Genomic DNA, 16085 nt, shown 5'->3' with positions numbered 1-16085 from the left:
TGCTCCATATTCAGTCACAAAACTATACAGGCTACGCTCTCCCAACAGACACAAATGTGTGTGTGAACAAGACTTCACATTTATTTATATATATATAACACTTATATCCCACCCTCCCTGCCAAAGCAGGCTCAGGGCGGCTTACGTACCAATAAAACATTACATAAAACCAATTAAAAGAGATATAGGCAGTAATGCATTAAAACATTAAGATAATACTGGTACTATAACAAACGATCTTAAAATGATGCTGTATTTAATGATGGCGGATAGCTGCAGATCCATTCTGCATCTATTCTGCACCACCGCAATCCAACCAATTAAAAACAGGTTGCTAGATACTGAGCACCAAGACCTATACAGTCTGGCTAAGAAAACTTGTTCCCCACTGAGGTTTGAGATCTCTCTTAGTACTGGGAAAATGGCCTTATATCTATCCATCTTGCAGGTGCCACAGCAGCGTAGAGCTTTTTCCCTTGACAGATGCAACGTCATGCCCTCTGCCGTTCTTTATGGCAGATTTAACAAGGCAGCCTACTCAGTCAGATACTGTCTCTGTAAGCAAAAATGTGTGGAGTCAGTTACTCATATTCTTCTTTATTGTAATTTGTATACAGATCTTCGTCACAAGTATTTACATCCTCTTTTAGTTAGCATGGTTGATTGTTCCGATGCACTTAAAGTCTATAATCTTTTGAACGATACTTCATCTGGTGTCACTGAGAAACATTCTCAGAAAATGACTGGAAACCGCAAGACATGAAAATGTTTTGGGAAACTATTGCTACAGTTACCTTCCATAAGTTGCCGTCAATAATACTTTTACAATATTGTTTTAAAGATGCTATTAAACTCCACGGACACAAACTGGTGACCAATATTACTAAAGGTAAATTGCTACTACAAAAAAAAATGTACTATTAAAAATAAGAATGATAAAAAGAACAAGGGGCCTTCATCTTTGCTCCTTTTGCTGCTGTTAATCCTATTTTTCCACTCCATTAATTTCATAAATGTACCTAATACCAAACTAGCTGGCCCCTGTGAAAACAGTATAACGGTGCCATTCACAGACAGGAATCTAAGCATGTAGAAAAACATGGTTTTATAACTTAACCGAAAGAAAAGTAGTTATCAGTTCACAAAAAAAAAAAAAGCTCTAGAAGGAACAGAACATTGAGCACAGCAATTAAGGGGGTGGGGGAGAAATTGGCCGGCTCAAGGCCCTAAGAACTAAGAAAATCCTGATGGAGGAGATTTTTGGAAGGTGGGGTAGGACTTCCAAGTCTCTCCTTCCTTCGTTATTCCTTATATGCCCACAGGGGTGGCCAAATTTGCATAAAGCAAGAGCCACATAGAATAAACGTCAGATGTTTGAAAACCACAAGACATGAATGCGGCCAGACTTGCTCTGACCCCGCCCCCCCAGCTCCCAAGATGTCGACCGTGCCCACAGTCTGCTTCACTGTGCAATTATATATAAATACAGAGAGAGAAAGTATTGAGCAAGAATAAAAGCATCCTTGAGCTGCTGGCACATCATCTTTATTTCAATTTTTCACTGATCTTTGATGGTAATAAACTAAATTACTGGATAAATTACTGCTCCGGCTGCAACGCCACTGAGGATGTTCTCCGCCGCTGAGAACGAAACGTCTGGAAGGAAAACTTTCTCCAGTAGAACACGGCACTTGAGCCCGAAAGATTCTACAAACCTTAATGATGTTACCAGCCGTGAAAACTTGAAATCTTTGAAATTACTGGATAGTTTGTTTCCTGATTTTTTTTTCTTAAAAGTGATATATTCTGGCAAGCATTCTCTAGCTCCCTCAGTTGGAAACAAACGAGAAAGAGAGAGAAGTGAAAAGGAAGAATGAAAGAGGTGGAAAGAAAAAGAGAAGGGGGGGAGGGGTTGGCTTGGCTTGGAGAAGGGTTTAAAGAGACAAATGTCTTCTTCAAGCTGGTCAGCGGGGTGGGCAGGGCCTTGAGAGCCACACAGTATGTGTGAAAGAGCTGCATGCGGCTCCTGAGTCACAACTTGGCCACCCCTGATATATATGAAGCGCAGAACACTGAATTTGTTCACTGCTGCTAAGGAAAAGACAAAGTTAAACACAAAAAAACGACATAATTCGAAGATACCATTGCCCTACTGGAGAACAGAAGTGGAGTTCACTACTCTGAATACATGGCAGGAAAGGATGACCTCTTTTCCTCCAGCCTGCACAATATCAGGTCTGGCATGGAACCATCCCTCTTTGATACGTTTCTTCAGCTATTTAACCAAATAACTTGATAACTGCATTCTTAAAATTGAAGCAAAACATTAACATCTTCACAGTTATGCTATTTATACCACACATTTTATCTACAGAAGAGACGAACTTATAAAATGATTTTAAGCATTACCCAAACGAAACTTATATGCAATCTTTCGGTATAGACAGAACAAGCATCCTACATACCTAAAAGCCCAGGTGTATTGGTGCTTTCTGGCTCTCTCATTGGCCCATGATGCTCACCTCCTCACCCATTGGCCTGTCAACTGCCACTCAACTGCACTTACATTCCATTGGCTGGGTCCCCTCCTATCCCCCACCCACTGCAGCCCCAGCCACATCTTCCCCCAGATGAAAAAAGTGCCTGTCTCTCCTCAGGTGGCACCAAGTCTGGCAGGTGGCAGTGGCCATCCAGAGGTGGCCTGGGTCACACAAAGAGGCTGCTGTTGCCACCTGGCAGCCGGTCTGGGGAAGCTGCCTTCATGTCCTATTGGTCCGAATGGATCCTTCATTTTCCTATATGGCTGTTGCTAGGCACCCACAGTATGCCAAGCTTGGTTCTGTCAGTAAAAGGCAGGTGGAGGAGTCCCTTTCCAAGCCTATTTTAGCCCTTGAGTCCTCCTATAACAACCAGTGTGATGTAGCAGTTAGCGCTTCAGAGCAGGGTCTGCCTGACCCAGGTTTTTGCTGTGGAAGCTGACTGGATGATTTTGGACCAGTTACAGACTTTCAGCCTAACCTACCTCACAGGGATGTTGTGCAGATCAACAGAGGAAGAGAAGAATTATATGAGCTGCTTTGGTCCCCCAATGTGGAGAAAGTCTGTACTTTTCCTAGGTAGAGGCTGCAGGGAGGGAGGAGACGAAAAGCTGAAATCAGAGGCGCAGATAAAGGTAGGCTAATGGTTGGCTGGGATGAAGACAGGGTTGCCAACTCCAGTTTGGGAAATTCCTGGAGATTTGAGGAGTGGAACCTGGAGAGGATGGAGCTTAAGAAGGGGTGGGAATTCAGACATGTACAATGCCATAGACTCCACTCTCCAGAGCAGTCGTTTCCTCCTGGGGAACCACTGTTGCCAATCTCTAGGAGAGGGTTGGAAATAACTCAGAATTACACTGCTCTCCAGCTCCCCTGGAGAAAACAGTAGATTCTGTGTCATTATACCCTACTGAGGTTGGCCCCTCTATGACAGCCAGTGTGACATAGCAGTTAGTGCTTCAGAGTGGGATCTGCCAGACCCAGGTTCTTGCTGTGGAAGATTAGGTGATTTCAGACCACTCACAGATTGTCAGCCTACCCTACCTCACAGATTGTTGTGCAGAACAAAAGGGGGAGGAAAATGATGTAAGGGGAGGGATGGTAGCTCAGTGGTAGAGCATCTGCTTGGTAAGCAGAAGGTCCCAGGTTAAATCCTTGGCATCTCCAATTAAAAAGGGTCCAGGCAAATATGCGTGAAAAACCTCAGCTTGAAACCCTGGAGAGCCGCTGCCAGTCTGAGTAGACAATACTGACTTTGAAGGAATGAGGGTCTGATTCAGTATAAGGCAGTTTCATATGTTCATATGTAAGCTGCTTTGGTTCCCACAGTGTATGAGTTGCTGTCATCACGCCCCCCCCCCCCTGCAGCCCCCATAATTATTCTTCCTTATCTCCATCCTGGGCCTGTTTCAGGGCTTTGAGCTACCATGGAAACACACACATAAATGCAAGGGGGGGGAGCCAGCATCTGTTTCAGCTGTGGGGTGGGTGGGGAGATGATAAGGGGGGGGGGAGAGTGAATGCCAATGGTTGAGGGAGGGTGGGGGGGAGGGAAGCAGGGGAGTGAAGGCAAAGGATCGGGGGGGGGGGGGGCGGTGAGTGAAGGCCAAGGGGAGGATGAGTGAAGAGGTGGTGGTGGAGTGGTAGTTTGAGGGGGAGTGTGAAGAAAGCAGGGATGGGGGGGCACTCACGCAAAGCCTCTTTCTAGAGCCTGTTGTATTTTCCCCACAACAGGTCTTATTCCTAATGAAAAACATAATGCAATACATTCACAGAACTCTAGTTTCTTGTTGCATTCCCACTATATAAACATTTACTTAACACATACATCTACCCCATCCTTGGCCATATAAAAAATCCACAAAATAATAACATTTATGTAAGAGAAAGGAGAAGGAGCCAGCATGCTTCAATTTCATTCTCAATTCAAAATGTTAAGTCGGTATGCATAAGGCAGAACTGAAATATGTATATATGAAAAAGCTGAACTAGTATAAAAAGATTACCTACCGACTGTCTACTGTTTTCATCATCATCTTCATCATACCCATCCTCCTCTCCCTCCATCTTACTGAAATCATCTTCTCCATAAGCTTCTGACACCAGGCCTCCTTTCTCTTCTAGTCCAAACAAAATGAAAGAGGAAAGCAAATCCTGATTTAGTAATAGAAAAATATGCACGCTTCAAAAATACTACACAGAAAATGCATTTCTATAAATTTAAATAAGTTACCAGAAGTTATTTTAAAAATGCTATACCCAGAAATTACAGGACTGTAGCACATAACAGCTGCCTCTTTAATTAAGAATGTTTAATTCCACAGTCTCTCAAGTGAAAAATATTACAGCTTTACAGTTATAATTTAAAACAAACTTGATGCCAAATCAGGAATGCGAAACTGCCAACATATATGTATGAGACAAAAATGCTGCCTTATGACTACAGATATTTGACACTTTTTTAAAAAAAAAATCTGGATGAAGTATGTGGTGTTGCAAGGAAATATCTTATTTACTACATTTGTACCCCACCTTTGTCCCCAGTACGGGTCCATAGCATACCATGCTGTGTACAATTCTGGTCACCACACCTAAAATAGGATACTATAGCATTGGAAAATGTGCAGAAAGGGGCAAATAGAATGATTAAAGGGTTGGAACACTTTCCCTATGAAGAAAGGTTAAAGTGTTTGGGGCTCTTTAGCTTGGGGAAAGGTCAACTGAGGGGTGACATGACAGAGGTTTACAAGATTATGTATGGAATAGGGAAAGTAGAGAAAATACTTTTCTCCCTTTCTCACACTACGAGAACTTGTGAGCACTCAATGAAATTGGTGAGAAGTCGGGTTAGAACGGATAAAAGGAAGTACTTCTTCACCTAAAGGACGATTAACATATGGAATTCAATGCCACAGGAGGTGGTGGCAACTGCAAGCATAGCCAGCTTCAAGAGGGGATTGGATAAACATATGGAGTGAAGGTCCATCAGTGGCTATTAGCCGTAGCGTATTGTTGGAACTCTGGGGTAGTGATGTTCTGTATCCTTGGTGCTTGGGGGGTGCAACACGGGGGGGGGGGGCTTCTAGTGTCCAGGCTCCACTGATGGACCTCCTGATGGCACCTGGGTTTTTTGGCCTCTGTGTGACACAGTGTTGGACTGGATGGGCTATTGGCCTGATCCAACATGGCTTCTCTTATGTTCTTATCCTGCTCTGCTCCATTTAATCTTGCAACAACTAACAACTGGGTATGTTAGGCTGAGATAATATGACTGGCCCAACACCATCCAGTGAACTTCCATGACATAAGGTGGGGGGGGGGGGAGGGATTTCAAACTGGGTACTAGTCCAACATTCTACCACACTGGATCTCTTATCGTAAGTGGTGAGAACGACAACCAAAATCCCAAAAAGGCACAGTAGAACAGAGAAAGGTTTACATGTGGAAGATCCCAAATTCAATCTCTTCAATTAAAAAGGTCTCAGAGTCGTCAACAGTGAGCTAGATGAAGAAATGGCCCAATTCTGCGTCAAACAACGATATATGCTCAAATTCAGTGAAGACACCTGAGAAATCATACAAAACCCCCCACCGTCCCTTTCAATCTACTCAGAAGGAGACGGGATTTCCCCCTCCTTCACAAGGGGAGGGACTGTGGCTCAGTGGTAGAGCATCTGCTTGGTAAGCAGAAGGTCCCAGGTTCAATCCCTGGCATCTCCAAAAAAGGGTCCAGGCAAATAGGCGTGAAAAACCTCAGCTTGAGACCCTGGAGAGCTGCTGCCAGTCTGAGAAGACAATACTGACTTTGATGGACCAAGGGTTTGATTCAGTATAAGGCAGCTTCATATGTTCATATTAGGGGAGGGATGGTGGCTCAGTGGTAGAGCATCTGCTTGGTAAGCAGAAGGTCCCAGGTTCAATCCCTGGCATCTCCAAAAAAGGGTCCCGGCAAATAGGCCTGAAAAACCTCAGCTTGAGACCCTGGAGAGCCACTGCTGGTCAGGGGAGGGATGGTGGCTCAGTAGTAGAGCATCTGCTTGGGAAACAGAAGGTCCCAGATTCAATCTCGGCATCTCCAACTAAAAAGGGTCCAGGCAGTAGGTGATGGAGATGGAGGGACGGTGGCTCAGTGGTAGAGCATCTGCTTGGTAAGCAGAAGGTCCCAGGTTCAATCCTCGGCATCTCCAACTCAAAAGGGTCCAGGCAAATAGGTGTGAGAAACCTCAGCTTGAGACCCTGGAGAGCCGCTGCCAGTCTGAGAAGACAATACTGACTTTGATGGACCAAGGGTCTGATTCAGTAGAAGGCAGCTTCATATGTTCATGGGGAGGGACGGTGGCTCAGTGGTAGAGCATCTGCTTGGTAAGCAGAAGGTCCCAGGTTCAATTCCTGGCATCTCCAAAAAAGGGTCCAGGCAAATAGGTGTGAAAAACCTCAGCTTGGGACCCTGGAGAGCCGCTGCCAGTCTGAGAAGACAATACTGACTTTGATGGACCCAGGGTCTGATTCAGTAGAAGGCAGCTTCATATGTCCATAACCCCACCAAGGCCTCACCTGGTCCTGGTCCTCGTTCGCTCCCTGCTCCGCCGGCTTCACTATCCGATTCTGGCTCGGAATCCTCAGCATAAACAGCCAACGAAGAAAGGACGCTCTTCTTCGCTGCCGCCATTTCTGCGTCCCACCTCCTTTAGCCGAGTGCCTTCCGACGCGCAAGAGTGACGTTTATTCAGCGGGCGAAGCGGTCATCAGCGTAGCAAGAAGCCTCGGAGCGGGACTACCGCCCTTCCACGTTTCCCACGCTTTCCTCCACTTCTTCGAGACAAGACGGGAGGGAGAAATAGCCTCGATCCCGTTTTGCGTTCTTCGAAGAGACCGCTCTTCAACGGCGCGGCTCGCTGAGACGCAACGCCGACGTCATCAACTCGCGCCCAAGCAGTGCCGGCTGTGGGAGCCGCTGCCGGAAGCGAAATCCGCGCCCTGCTTCCCAAACGACAGTGGCGGAGAGCTGTAGAGGGGGTGAAGCCAGAGGGGTCGCAGCGGAATGAGTAGAAGGAGAGCGTGTGGAGATTGTTGGGACTAAAATCTCGTTGCCAAGGTGCTAGGAACAAGCGCTCTGCGCACTCTTCGCTGAAAAGGAGCTGCCCTGCGTGGAAATCATTGCTGCCTGTGAAAACTTTTGCTCCCTAATCGGAAGTGGGGTTTGGGGTTTCCCCAAGTCTGCTTTTTCTCCATCCTCTTGACACTTTTGTGCTCGAAAGCAGCATGGGAGTGAGAAGAAGGGATGATTAAAAAAAAAAAAAAAGGTCCCGTCGTTCGTTCAGTCATAGTGCGATTGTGGGTATTGAGCTCCTTTCCTTTGCTTTGCTTTCTTTTCCCTCTCCCCAAGGAGTTGGAAGGTACTGGGTGAATCTTCGGGTTGCAAAGAAGCATGGGGTTGGGTTTAGAAGTCAGTAACGCAGGGGGGAAAGGCATATAAAGGGATATAACAAGTCACCCTTGCCCTTCTAAAGTGGCAAGGGTGACTAGAAAGTTTATAGCTATGGCTGTGCTCACTCTTAGTAGGCCTTTTAGTTCTCATACAACATCCGCCCTTTTAACTTTTTCTGTTGTTGTATAAAGAACTAGATTAGTTAAAACAGATTAAGTACTTATGCTTGTGGCAAAAGAAAACTGGGCTATAGATAGACCTTGTGTATGTGAATAGGGCTATTTAGCCTGTCGTTATTGAGACTCACATCTTGGTGATGGTTTGCATGGGATGGGGTTTAGAAGTCAGTAACACAGGGGGGAAAGGCATATAAAAGGATATAAAAAGTCACCCTTGCCCTTCTAAAGTGGCAAGGGTGACTAGAAAGTTAATAGCTATGGCTGTGCTCACTGTTAAGTAGGCCTTTTAGTTCTCATACAACATCCGCCCTTTTAACTTTTTAACTTTTTCTGCTGTTGTATGAAGAACTGGATTAGTTAATACAGATGATGTAGTTATGCTCGTGGCAAAAGAAAACTGGGCTATAGATAGACCTTGTATATGTGAATACGGCTATTTAGCCTGTCATTATTGAGACTCACATCTCGGTGATGGTTTGCTGTGGAAGTAGGTAAATGTGTTATGATTCTCTTCTTATCCCTGCCTTGAATCGTTTGTAGTGCTTCCCTTTAAGATGAACGGCTGCTTTTCTGCAAGACTGGAAGCCAGAGTTCAAGAAACTCTGAAAAAAGTGTTTGGATTTGATTCTTTCAAGACATCATTGCAGGAAAGGGCAGTGATGACAGTGGCAAAAGGTAAATGACAGCTAGCTTTTTCTTTGCCATCAATAATGATCAATAATAGTAGCTAGATGTAAAAACACCTTCGAAAAACCGATTTCCACTCTTGAACAAACATCTGGATTCATCACATTTAGTAGCATACATAACTGGGAAGTCAGCACAGTTTAGTAGCATAAAGAATAGTATAGTGGTATATAAGGAATACTTAGTTTGCAGTGGAAGTTTTCCAAAGCAAAATTTGCCGGCCTCTCTGGCTCTTTGCTGTATTTATCAGTTTTGTGAGAAACTTCTACTTGAAGAGCAAGTGAATGCTTGGCCAAATCACTTAAATTACCTGTGTTATAGCGGTTCCTGTCTTCCAGGAATTATTAAATTGGGGACATGATCCCCACTGTAGGTTCAGTGAGACATTGCCAAGCAAGTGTTTCAGCCTTAATTTGCTAAGGTTCTAGATTTTCTAGATTTTCTAAGGTTTTAGATTTTGTGATTTCTCAAAAAATGATTTACTTCTATTTACTTGTAGCCTTCAGCACAACATAGTGTAGAATAAAACTTAGTTGGTCTTAAAGGTGGAAGTTGTCTACTGCTTTGTTATAGTGTAGACATGTCAGTTTTGGTGGTTATGTAGGTAGTTTGAACTTTATGCTAAGTTTGCAAACTCTTTTGAAGATCTGTGTGGGCTAGTGTCAAGATTTTAAGAGCATCAGCCTTGTGAAAGAGCCTGAGCCAGGCTTATGTCTTCTGGCTTCTACTCCTGTGTATTTGGGGGTGGGGGGGGGGTGGAGAGGTTAATCCTTACAGGATCCTGTTATGTAGTAGTTCTAACTGGGAGACTGTGATTTTTATAAAGCTATTTAACTGTACAGGATTTAAATCTGTGCCACACATATCCAAACTTAATCCACTGCATCATACAGGCTTTGGTCCTTGACAGATCAAAGGAGTCATAGAAAACATACCACTATTGTTGGTATTTTGCCATTGACAGCAGTTATAGCTAAGGCCTAGAAAATGGTAGAGAGAAGTTCTATGTTCAGAAATTGGTAATGCTGGTATCAGTTTGATTGTTTAAAGAGGCACAATCTACTACTGAACGAGGTCTTCTAGCTTCTGTTGGTGGTAGCTGTGTTCCTGTTTTTTTGCTGCTCCCAGAGGTGGTCTGTCCATTGTGGTTACATTTTTCCAGTGCTGGACTTTCTGATGCACAGTATTGTTAAGATGGCAGGTGTCAAAAAATTAGTTTCTTGTATATGTCTTGCTAGTACTGGATATAAATGACTGTTTCAAAAAATGCTGTCTGTTTTGCTCTCAAGGACTTCATATCCAGGCCATGAGAGCAAATTCCAAGGAAATGAGTAATAATTTTTTAAAAGTCTTGAATGATGTTTTTGCAGGTGAAAAGGATGTTTTTATATGTATGCCCACTGGGGCAGGGAAATCTCTATGCTACCAGCTTCCTGCAGTCCTGGCATCAGGCATCACCATTGTTATTTCACCTTTAATTGCACTGATTCAGGTAACGTCTCATGTTAAGAGGAAAGCATCTGTAAACTGATGGGATGGGAATGCCAGCCTCCGGGTGGAACCTGAGGATCCCACTAAATTACAGTTCATTTCCCCTGGAGAAAATGGCTGCTTTGAAGGGTGGACTCTATGGCATTTTATCCCAATGAGGTCCATGTCTTTTCCAGGCTCCATCCTCAAATCTCCAGGAGTTTATCAAATAGATGTGGGCCAGTTCAGAGACCAAAGCAAAACCTGAGATTACTGAAATAGACATTCTGTTAGCTGATCCAACCTTATGTAAAATGCTTTATTAGGCATTGGATCAGTATTATATTTCATTTTGCAATTTAGTGTTGATATACATAACTCAGTGAAAACTATGTATTATGTCAGCTTTTAAAAGATGTTCTCCAGACTGAGGACGTACTGTAAATTCTTCTCAATAATAGATCTCTATCAAAATTAAGAGTCTTCCCCCCACCCTTAAGTGTGCCATGAAATTCTACTCTTTTCAAGAAAATATGAGATAATAGATTATTTGGACAAGTTTGGAAAGCACAGTCAGACTTGTGGGTTAAATCTGATTATTACTAACTCTTTGTTGCAACTATATTGGTAAAAAGATGCTTGCTTCAGAATACATTGTTTTCTTCTACCATAGGACCAAGTGGATCATTTGCTGTCCCTGAATGTGAAAGTAAGCTCTCTGAACTCCAAAATTTCTGCTCAGGAGAAAAAAGCCATCGTTGCTGACTTGATGAGTGAGGAACCCCAGATAAAGCTCCTGTACATCACACCCGAGATGGCAGCTTCCTCTTCCTTTCAACCCACTTTGGAGGTTCTGGTGTCCCGAAATCTTCTCACGTATCTGATAGTTGATGAGGCTCACTGTGTCTCCCAATGGGGACATGACTTCCGACCAGACTATCTGCGGCTCGGTTCCCTGCGTCATCGTATACCCAATGTGCCATGCGTAGCCCTAACTGCCACAGCTACGAAGCAGGTTCAGGATGACATTGTAACATCGCTTAAACTAAGGCAGCCTGTTACTGTCTTTAAGACATCTTGTTTCAGATCTAACCTATTTTATGATGTGCAATATAAAGAGCTCTTAACTGATCCTTATGAAAACCTGAAAGATTTTTGTCTGAAGGCTCTTGGGCAGAAGAGCGCTTCTGGGGTAGGTTAAATCTATACAAGGCAGCATTTTAATTATTTATCTGAAATGTTCTATCCTGCCTTCCTTGTACAAACTTTATTCAGCTTACATCTTTATAACTTTCCTTTCTCCAAAGTGGCTTATGTTGTTCTCCTGTTTTATATTTTATCCTTACAATAGACCTGTGAGGTTGATCAGGTTGAGAGTGTGACTGACCAAAAGTCACCCAGCAAGCTTCTGGGGATTTGAACCTGGAGTCTTCCAGATCCTACCGAGATTAACCACTACACCATGCTGGTTCTAGGGCAGAATAGTGGACTGAAGCCTAGATTTTCTAAAAATTGTTATCATAGAATAAAAAGGGTAAACCCCTGAAGAAGTGAAGTAAGAACATAAGAGAAGCCATGTTGGATCAGGCCAAAGGCTCATCCAGTCCAACATTCTGTCACACAGTGGCTAAAAAACCCCAGATGCCATCAGGAGGTCCATCAGTGGGGCCAGGACACTAGAAACCCTCACACTGTTGCCCCTCCCAAGCACCAAGAATACAGAGCATCGCTGCCCCAGACAGCGAGTTCCAACAATACACTGCGACTAATAGCCACTGATGGACCTCTGCTCCATGTGTTAATCACCCTCTGGGTGAAGAAGTACTTCCTTTTATCCGTTCTAACCCGATTGCTTAGCAATTTCTTTTGAGTACCCACGAGTTCTTGTATTGTGAGAAAGGAAGAAAAGTACTTCTTTCTCCACCTTCTTTATCCCACGCATAATCTCATAAACCTCTATCATGTCACCCCTCAATTGACATTTCTCCAAGCTAAAGAGCCCCAAGCGTTTTAACCTTTCTTCATAGGGAAAGTGTTCCAACCCTTTAATCATTCTAGTTGCCCGTTTTGGCACTTTTCCCAATGCTATAATATCCTTTTTGAGGTGCGGTGACCAGAATTGTACATAGTACTCCAAATGAGACCACACCATCGATTTGTATAGTGGCGTTATAATACTGGTTGATTTGTTTTCAATTCTCTTCCTAATAATTCCTGGCATAGCATTGACCTTTTTTATTGCAGTCACACACACTCTCGACGTTTTCAATGAGTCATCTACCATGACCCCAAGATCTCTCTTTTGGTCAGTCTCCTCCAGTTCACACCTCATTAGCTTGTATTTATAGTTAGGATTTTTGGCCCCAGTGTGCATTACCTTGCACTTGACCACGTTGAACCTCATTGGCCATGTTGACGCCCACTCACCCAACCTTGACAGATCCATTTGGAGTCCCTCACAATCCTCTCTGGTTCTCACCACCCTGAACAATTTAGTGTCATCCGCAAACTTGGCCACTTCACTGCTTACTCCCAACTCCAAATCATGAATGAACAAGTTAAAAAGCATCGGACACAGCACAGAGCCCTGTGGCACCCCACTGCTTACCGTCCTCCACTGCAAAAATTGCCCATTTATACTCTCTCTCTCTTTCCTATTAATTAGCCAGTTTTTGATTCACAAGAGGATTTGTCCTTTTACCCCATGACTCTTGAGCTTACTTAGGAGCCTTTGATGAGGAACTTTCTGGAAGTCAAGGTAAACAAGATCTATTGGGTCCCCTTCGTCCACATGTTTGTTCACCCCCTCAAAGACCTCTTAACAGGTTAGTGAGAGAAGATCTTCCCTTACAGAACCCATGCTGAGTCCTCAACAATTTTTGTTCATCAGTGTGCCTACTAATTCTTTAATAACAGTCTCCGCTAACTTTCCTGGTATTGAAGTCAGACTGACTGGCCTGTAATTTCCTGGATCTTCTCTGGAACCCTTTTGAAAGATGGGGGTGACATTAGCTACCTTCCAGTCCTCAGGAACGGAGGCAGATTTTAATGAAAGATTACATATTTTTGTCAGGAGATCCACAGTTTCACCTTTAAGTTCTTTCAGAACGCTTGGATGTATGCCATCTGGGCCTGGTGACTTACCCATTTTTAAATTTTCTATCAGTCGTAGGACCTCCTCTCTCGTCGCCTCAATCTGACTGGTCTTTCAACACCCCTCCTGAAATCAGCGGTTCTGGAGTGGGCAAACACTTCTCATCTTCCACAGTGAAGACAGAGGCAAAAAATGCATTCAGCTTCTCAGCCATTTCCGTATCCTCCTTCAGTAATCCTTTTACCCCTCAGACATCCAAGGGCCTCATTGCTTCCCTGGTTGGTTTCCTGCTTACAATGTATTTGAAAAAATTTTTATTGTTGGTCTTTATGTTTTTTGCAATATGCTCCTTTTTGCCTGCCTGGTCACAGATTTGCATTTTATTTGCCACAGCCTGTGTTCCCTTTTATTAGCCCCACTTGGACTAGCTTTCCACCGCTTAAAGGAATCCTTCTTACCTTTTACAACTTCCAACCATGCAGGTCTTTTTCTATACCTATTTGTGCCTTTCCTGACTTGCGGTATATATTTTATCTGACTTAGGACCGTAGTTTTACGAAGCTTCCCCAAGGGTTTTGACCGTATTTACGTTTCCTTTCAGTTTCCTCCTCACATGCTTCCTCATCTCAGAGAAGTTACCCCATTTAAAGTTAAAAGTGGTTGTGTTGGTCTTTTGGGGCAACTCTCTATGGTGGTGAATAACATTATGGTGAACTCAATGGTGAACTCAATAGCATTATGGTCACTATTCCCAAGCGATGCAATCACTTTTACATCTCTCACCAGATCTTGGGCATTGCTTAAAACCAAGTCCAGGATCGCCTCTTCCCTGGTAGGGTCCATGACCATCTGCTCCATAGCACAGTCATTGAGAGTGTCTAGAAACTCAATCTCTTTCTCCCAACCTGAACACATATTGACCCAATCAGTGTGCGGATAGTTGAAATCACCTATTATGACACCGTTTTTACATCTAGCTACTATCTTAAATTCTTTCATCATTTTATAATCATCCTCTATCTTTTGATCCAGTGGATGATAACAAACTTCCAGAGTTAAAGTTCCTTTTGGGCTCACTATTTCAACCCAAAGCATTTCTAGAAGTGAATCTAATTCTCTGAACTTCTCACTCTTACTGAACTGTATACCCTTTCTGACATACAGAGCCACCCCACCTCAAACTCTTCCCTCCCCATTCTTCTGATATAATTTATATCCAGGAATCACCGTGTCGCACTGATTTTCCTCATTCCACCAAGTTTCTGAAATACCCACAATGTCTATATTTTCCCCCAACACTAAGCAAACAGAAGATAATAGATTATAAATGGCATTGTTCATATATGCTGACAGACCGCATGCATGCTTCTGTCCCTCGATAAAAAAACAACTGAAAAAGAAATCATTGGTTATAAGGACATGCTTATTCCCAAGTAGATGTGCAATGGGGTGTGCGCTTGGTATATACCCAGTTGAATAAATGTACAAAAAATACCTAATCAGTATTTTTGGGGTACTTATTATAGCCATGCCTGAATAAAAGCTGATATTATTCAGCTTTTATTCAGGCTTGGTGAGAAGGCATTTAAAGAAACCATGGTCTCTTAAAATGCCTTCCGATTTCACTCACTGAGTCATGCCCATGGCAGTGCAACTCAGCAAGTGAGCACAGAAGGGATTTGAAGTTTAAATGTTAGCTAAGTTCACTCACAGAGTTGTGGTGACCTGGTGAGTGAACTCAGCAAGCATTTAAAGATTAAATCCCTTCTCCGTTACATCCTATGGGGACAGTCCCCATTGAGTATAATGAAACCAAATAAATTTGGGTTTCCCAAATATTTATCCGAATCCTAATGTAAGACCAATATTGGTATTCAGAAATACCAATATTTTTCATATCCAATAGACCCAAATGGGGGGGGGGGTTTGCACACCCCTAGTTATTTAAGATTGATAAGTGTAACGGAAAAGTTGTCTGTGTGTACACAATGCGTTACACATATCCAGTTGCTATAACTTTAATTTGGATTTTCCCAAAATTTGTGGCAAGAAAGAAATGGAAAGCAAGGTTAGTGGACAGATCAAGATTTAGGATGACATAGAGCTGTTTAGAGAATAACAGCTTTGGCCAGTGAAAGCCATTCTGCCTACTGAGTCTTCAATATGTATTGCCATGCCTGAGTCTTCAGTATCATAGCCATGCCTGAATAAAAGCTGATATTATTCAGCTTTTATTCAGGCTTGGTGAGAAGGCATTTAAAGAAACCATGGTGTCTTAAAATGCCTCCCGATTTCACTCGCTGAGTCATGCCCATGGCAGTGCAACTCAGCAAGTGAGCACAGAAGGGATTTGAAGTTTAAATGTTAGCTAAGTTCACTCACAGAGTTGTGGTGAGTGAACTCAGCAAGCATTTAAAGATTAAATCCCTTCTCCATTACATCCTATGGGGATGGTCCCCATTGGGTATAATGAAAGCAAATAAATTTGGGTTTCCCAAATATTTAACTGAATCCTAATGTAAGACCAATATTGGTATTTCTGAATACCAATTCAGCATTCAGAATTTTTCAGATCCAATAGACCCAAATGGGGGGGGGGATTTTTTTTTTTTGCACACCCCTAGTTATTTAAGATTGATAAGTATAACGGAAAAGTTGTCTGTGTGTACACAATGCGTTACACATATCCA

General features: G+C 43.2%; 2 protein-coding genes across 4 annotated transcripts in view; one reads left to right on the top strand and one right to left on the bottom strand.

Annotated features, from left to right (window-relative positions):
* SAP30BP (SAP30 binding protein) overlaps positions 1 to 7834 on the bottom strand; it is a 71729-nt gene extending 63895 nt beyond the window's left edge. The window contains exons 1-2 of the mRNA XM_060253021.1: positions 7092 to 7834; positions 4548 to 4657 (exon numbers count right to left, since the gene is read on the bottom strand). Of these exons, the coding sequence (XP_060109004.1) occupies positions 4548 to 4657; positions 7092 to 7206 (225 nt within the window). The 5' untranslated portion in view covers positions 7207 to 7834. The remainder of the gene's footprint in view (positions 1 to 4547; positions 4658 to 7091) is intronic.
* A 777-nt stretch (positions 7835 to 8611) lies between these two features.
* RECQL5 (RecQ like helicase 5) overlaps positions 8612 to 16085 on the top strand; it is a 108608-nt gene continuing 101134 nt past the window's right edge. Inside the window, exons 1-3 of one of the 3 annotated variants that reach the window (XM_060253019.1) lie at positions 8612 to 8819; positions 10202 to 10323; positions 10975 to 11493. In XM_060253019.1, coding sequence (XP_060109002.1) covers positions 8699 to 8819; positions 10202 to 10323; positions 10975 to 11493 — 762 coding nt within the window. In that variant the 5' untranslated portion in view covers positions 8612 to 8698. The remainder of the gene's footprint in view (positions 8820 to 10201; positions 10324 to 10974; positions 11494 to 16085) is intronic. The other 2 variants (XM_060253018.1, XM_060253020.1) reach the window with 2 other exon arrangements.

The sequence above is a fragment of the Heteronotia binoei genome, chromosome 13 (assembly GCF_032191835.1).
Source record: "Heteronotia binoei isolate CCM8104 ecotype False Entrance Well chromosome 13, APGP_CSIRO_Hbin_v1, whole genome shotgun sequence".
Classification (NCBI taxonomy): Eukaryota; Metazoa; Chordata; class Lepidosauria; order Squamata; family Gekkonidae; genus Heteronotia; species Heteronotia binoei.
The sequence above is the reverse complement of the archived record's forward strand: the minus strand, read 5'-3'. Positions and strand labels throughout refer to the sequence as shown.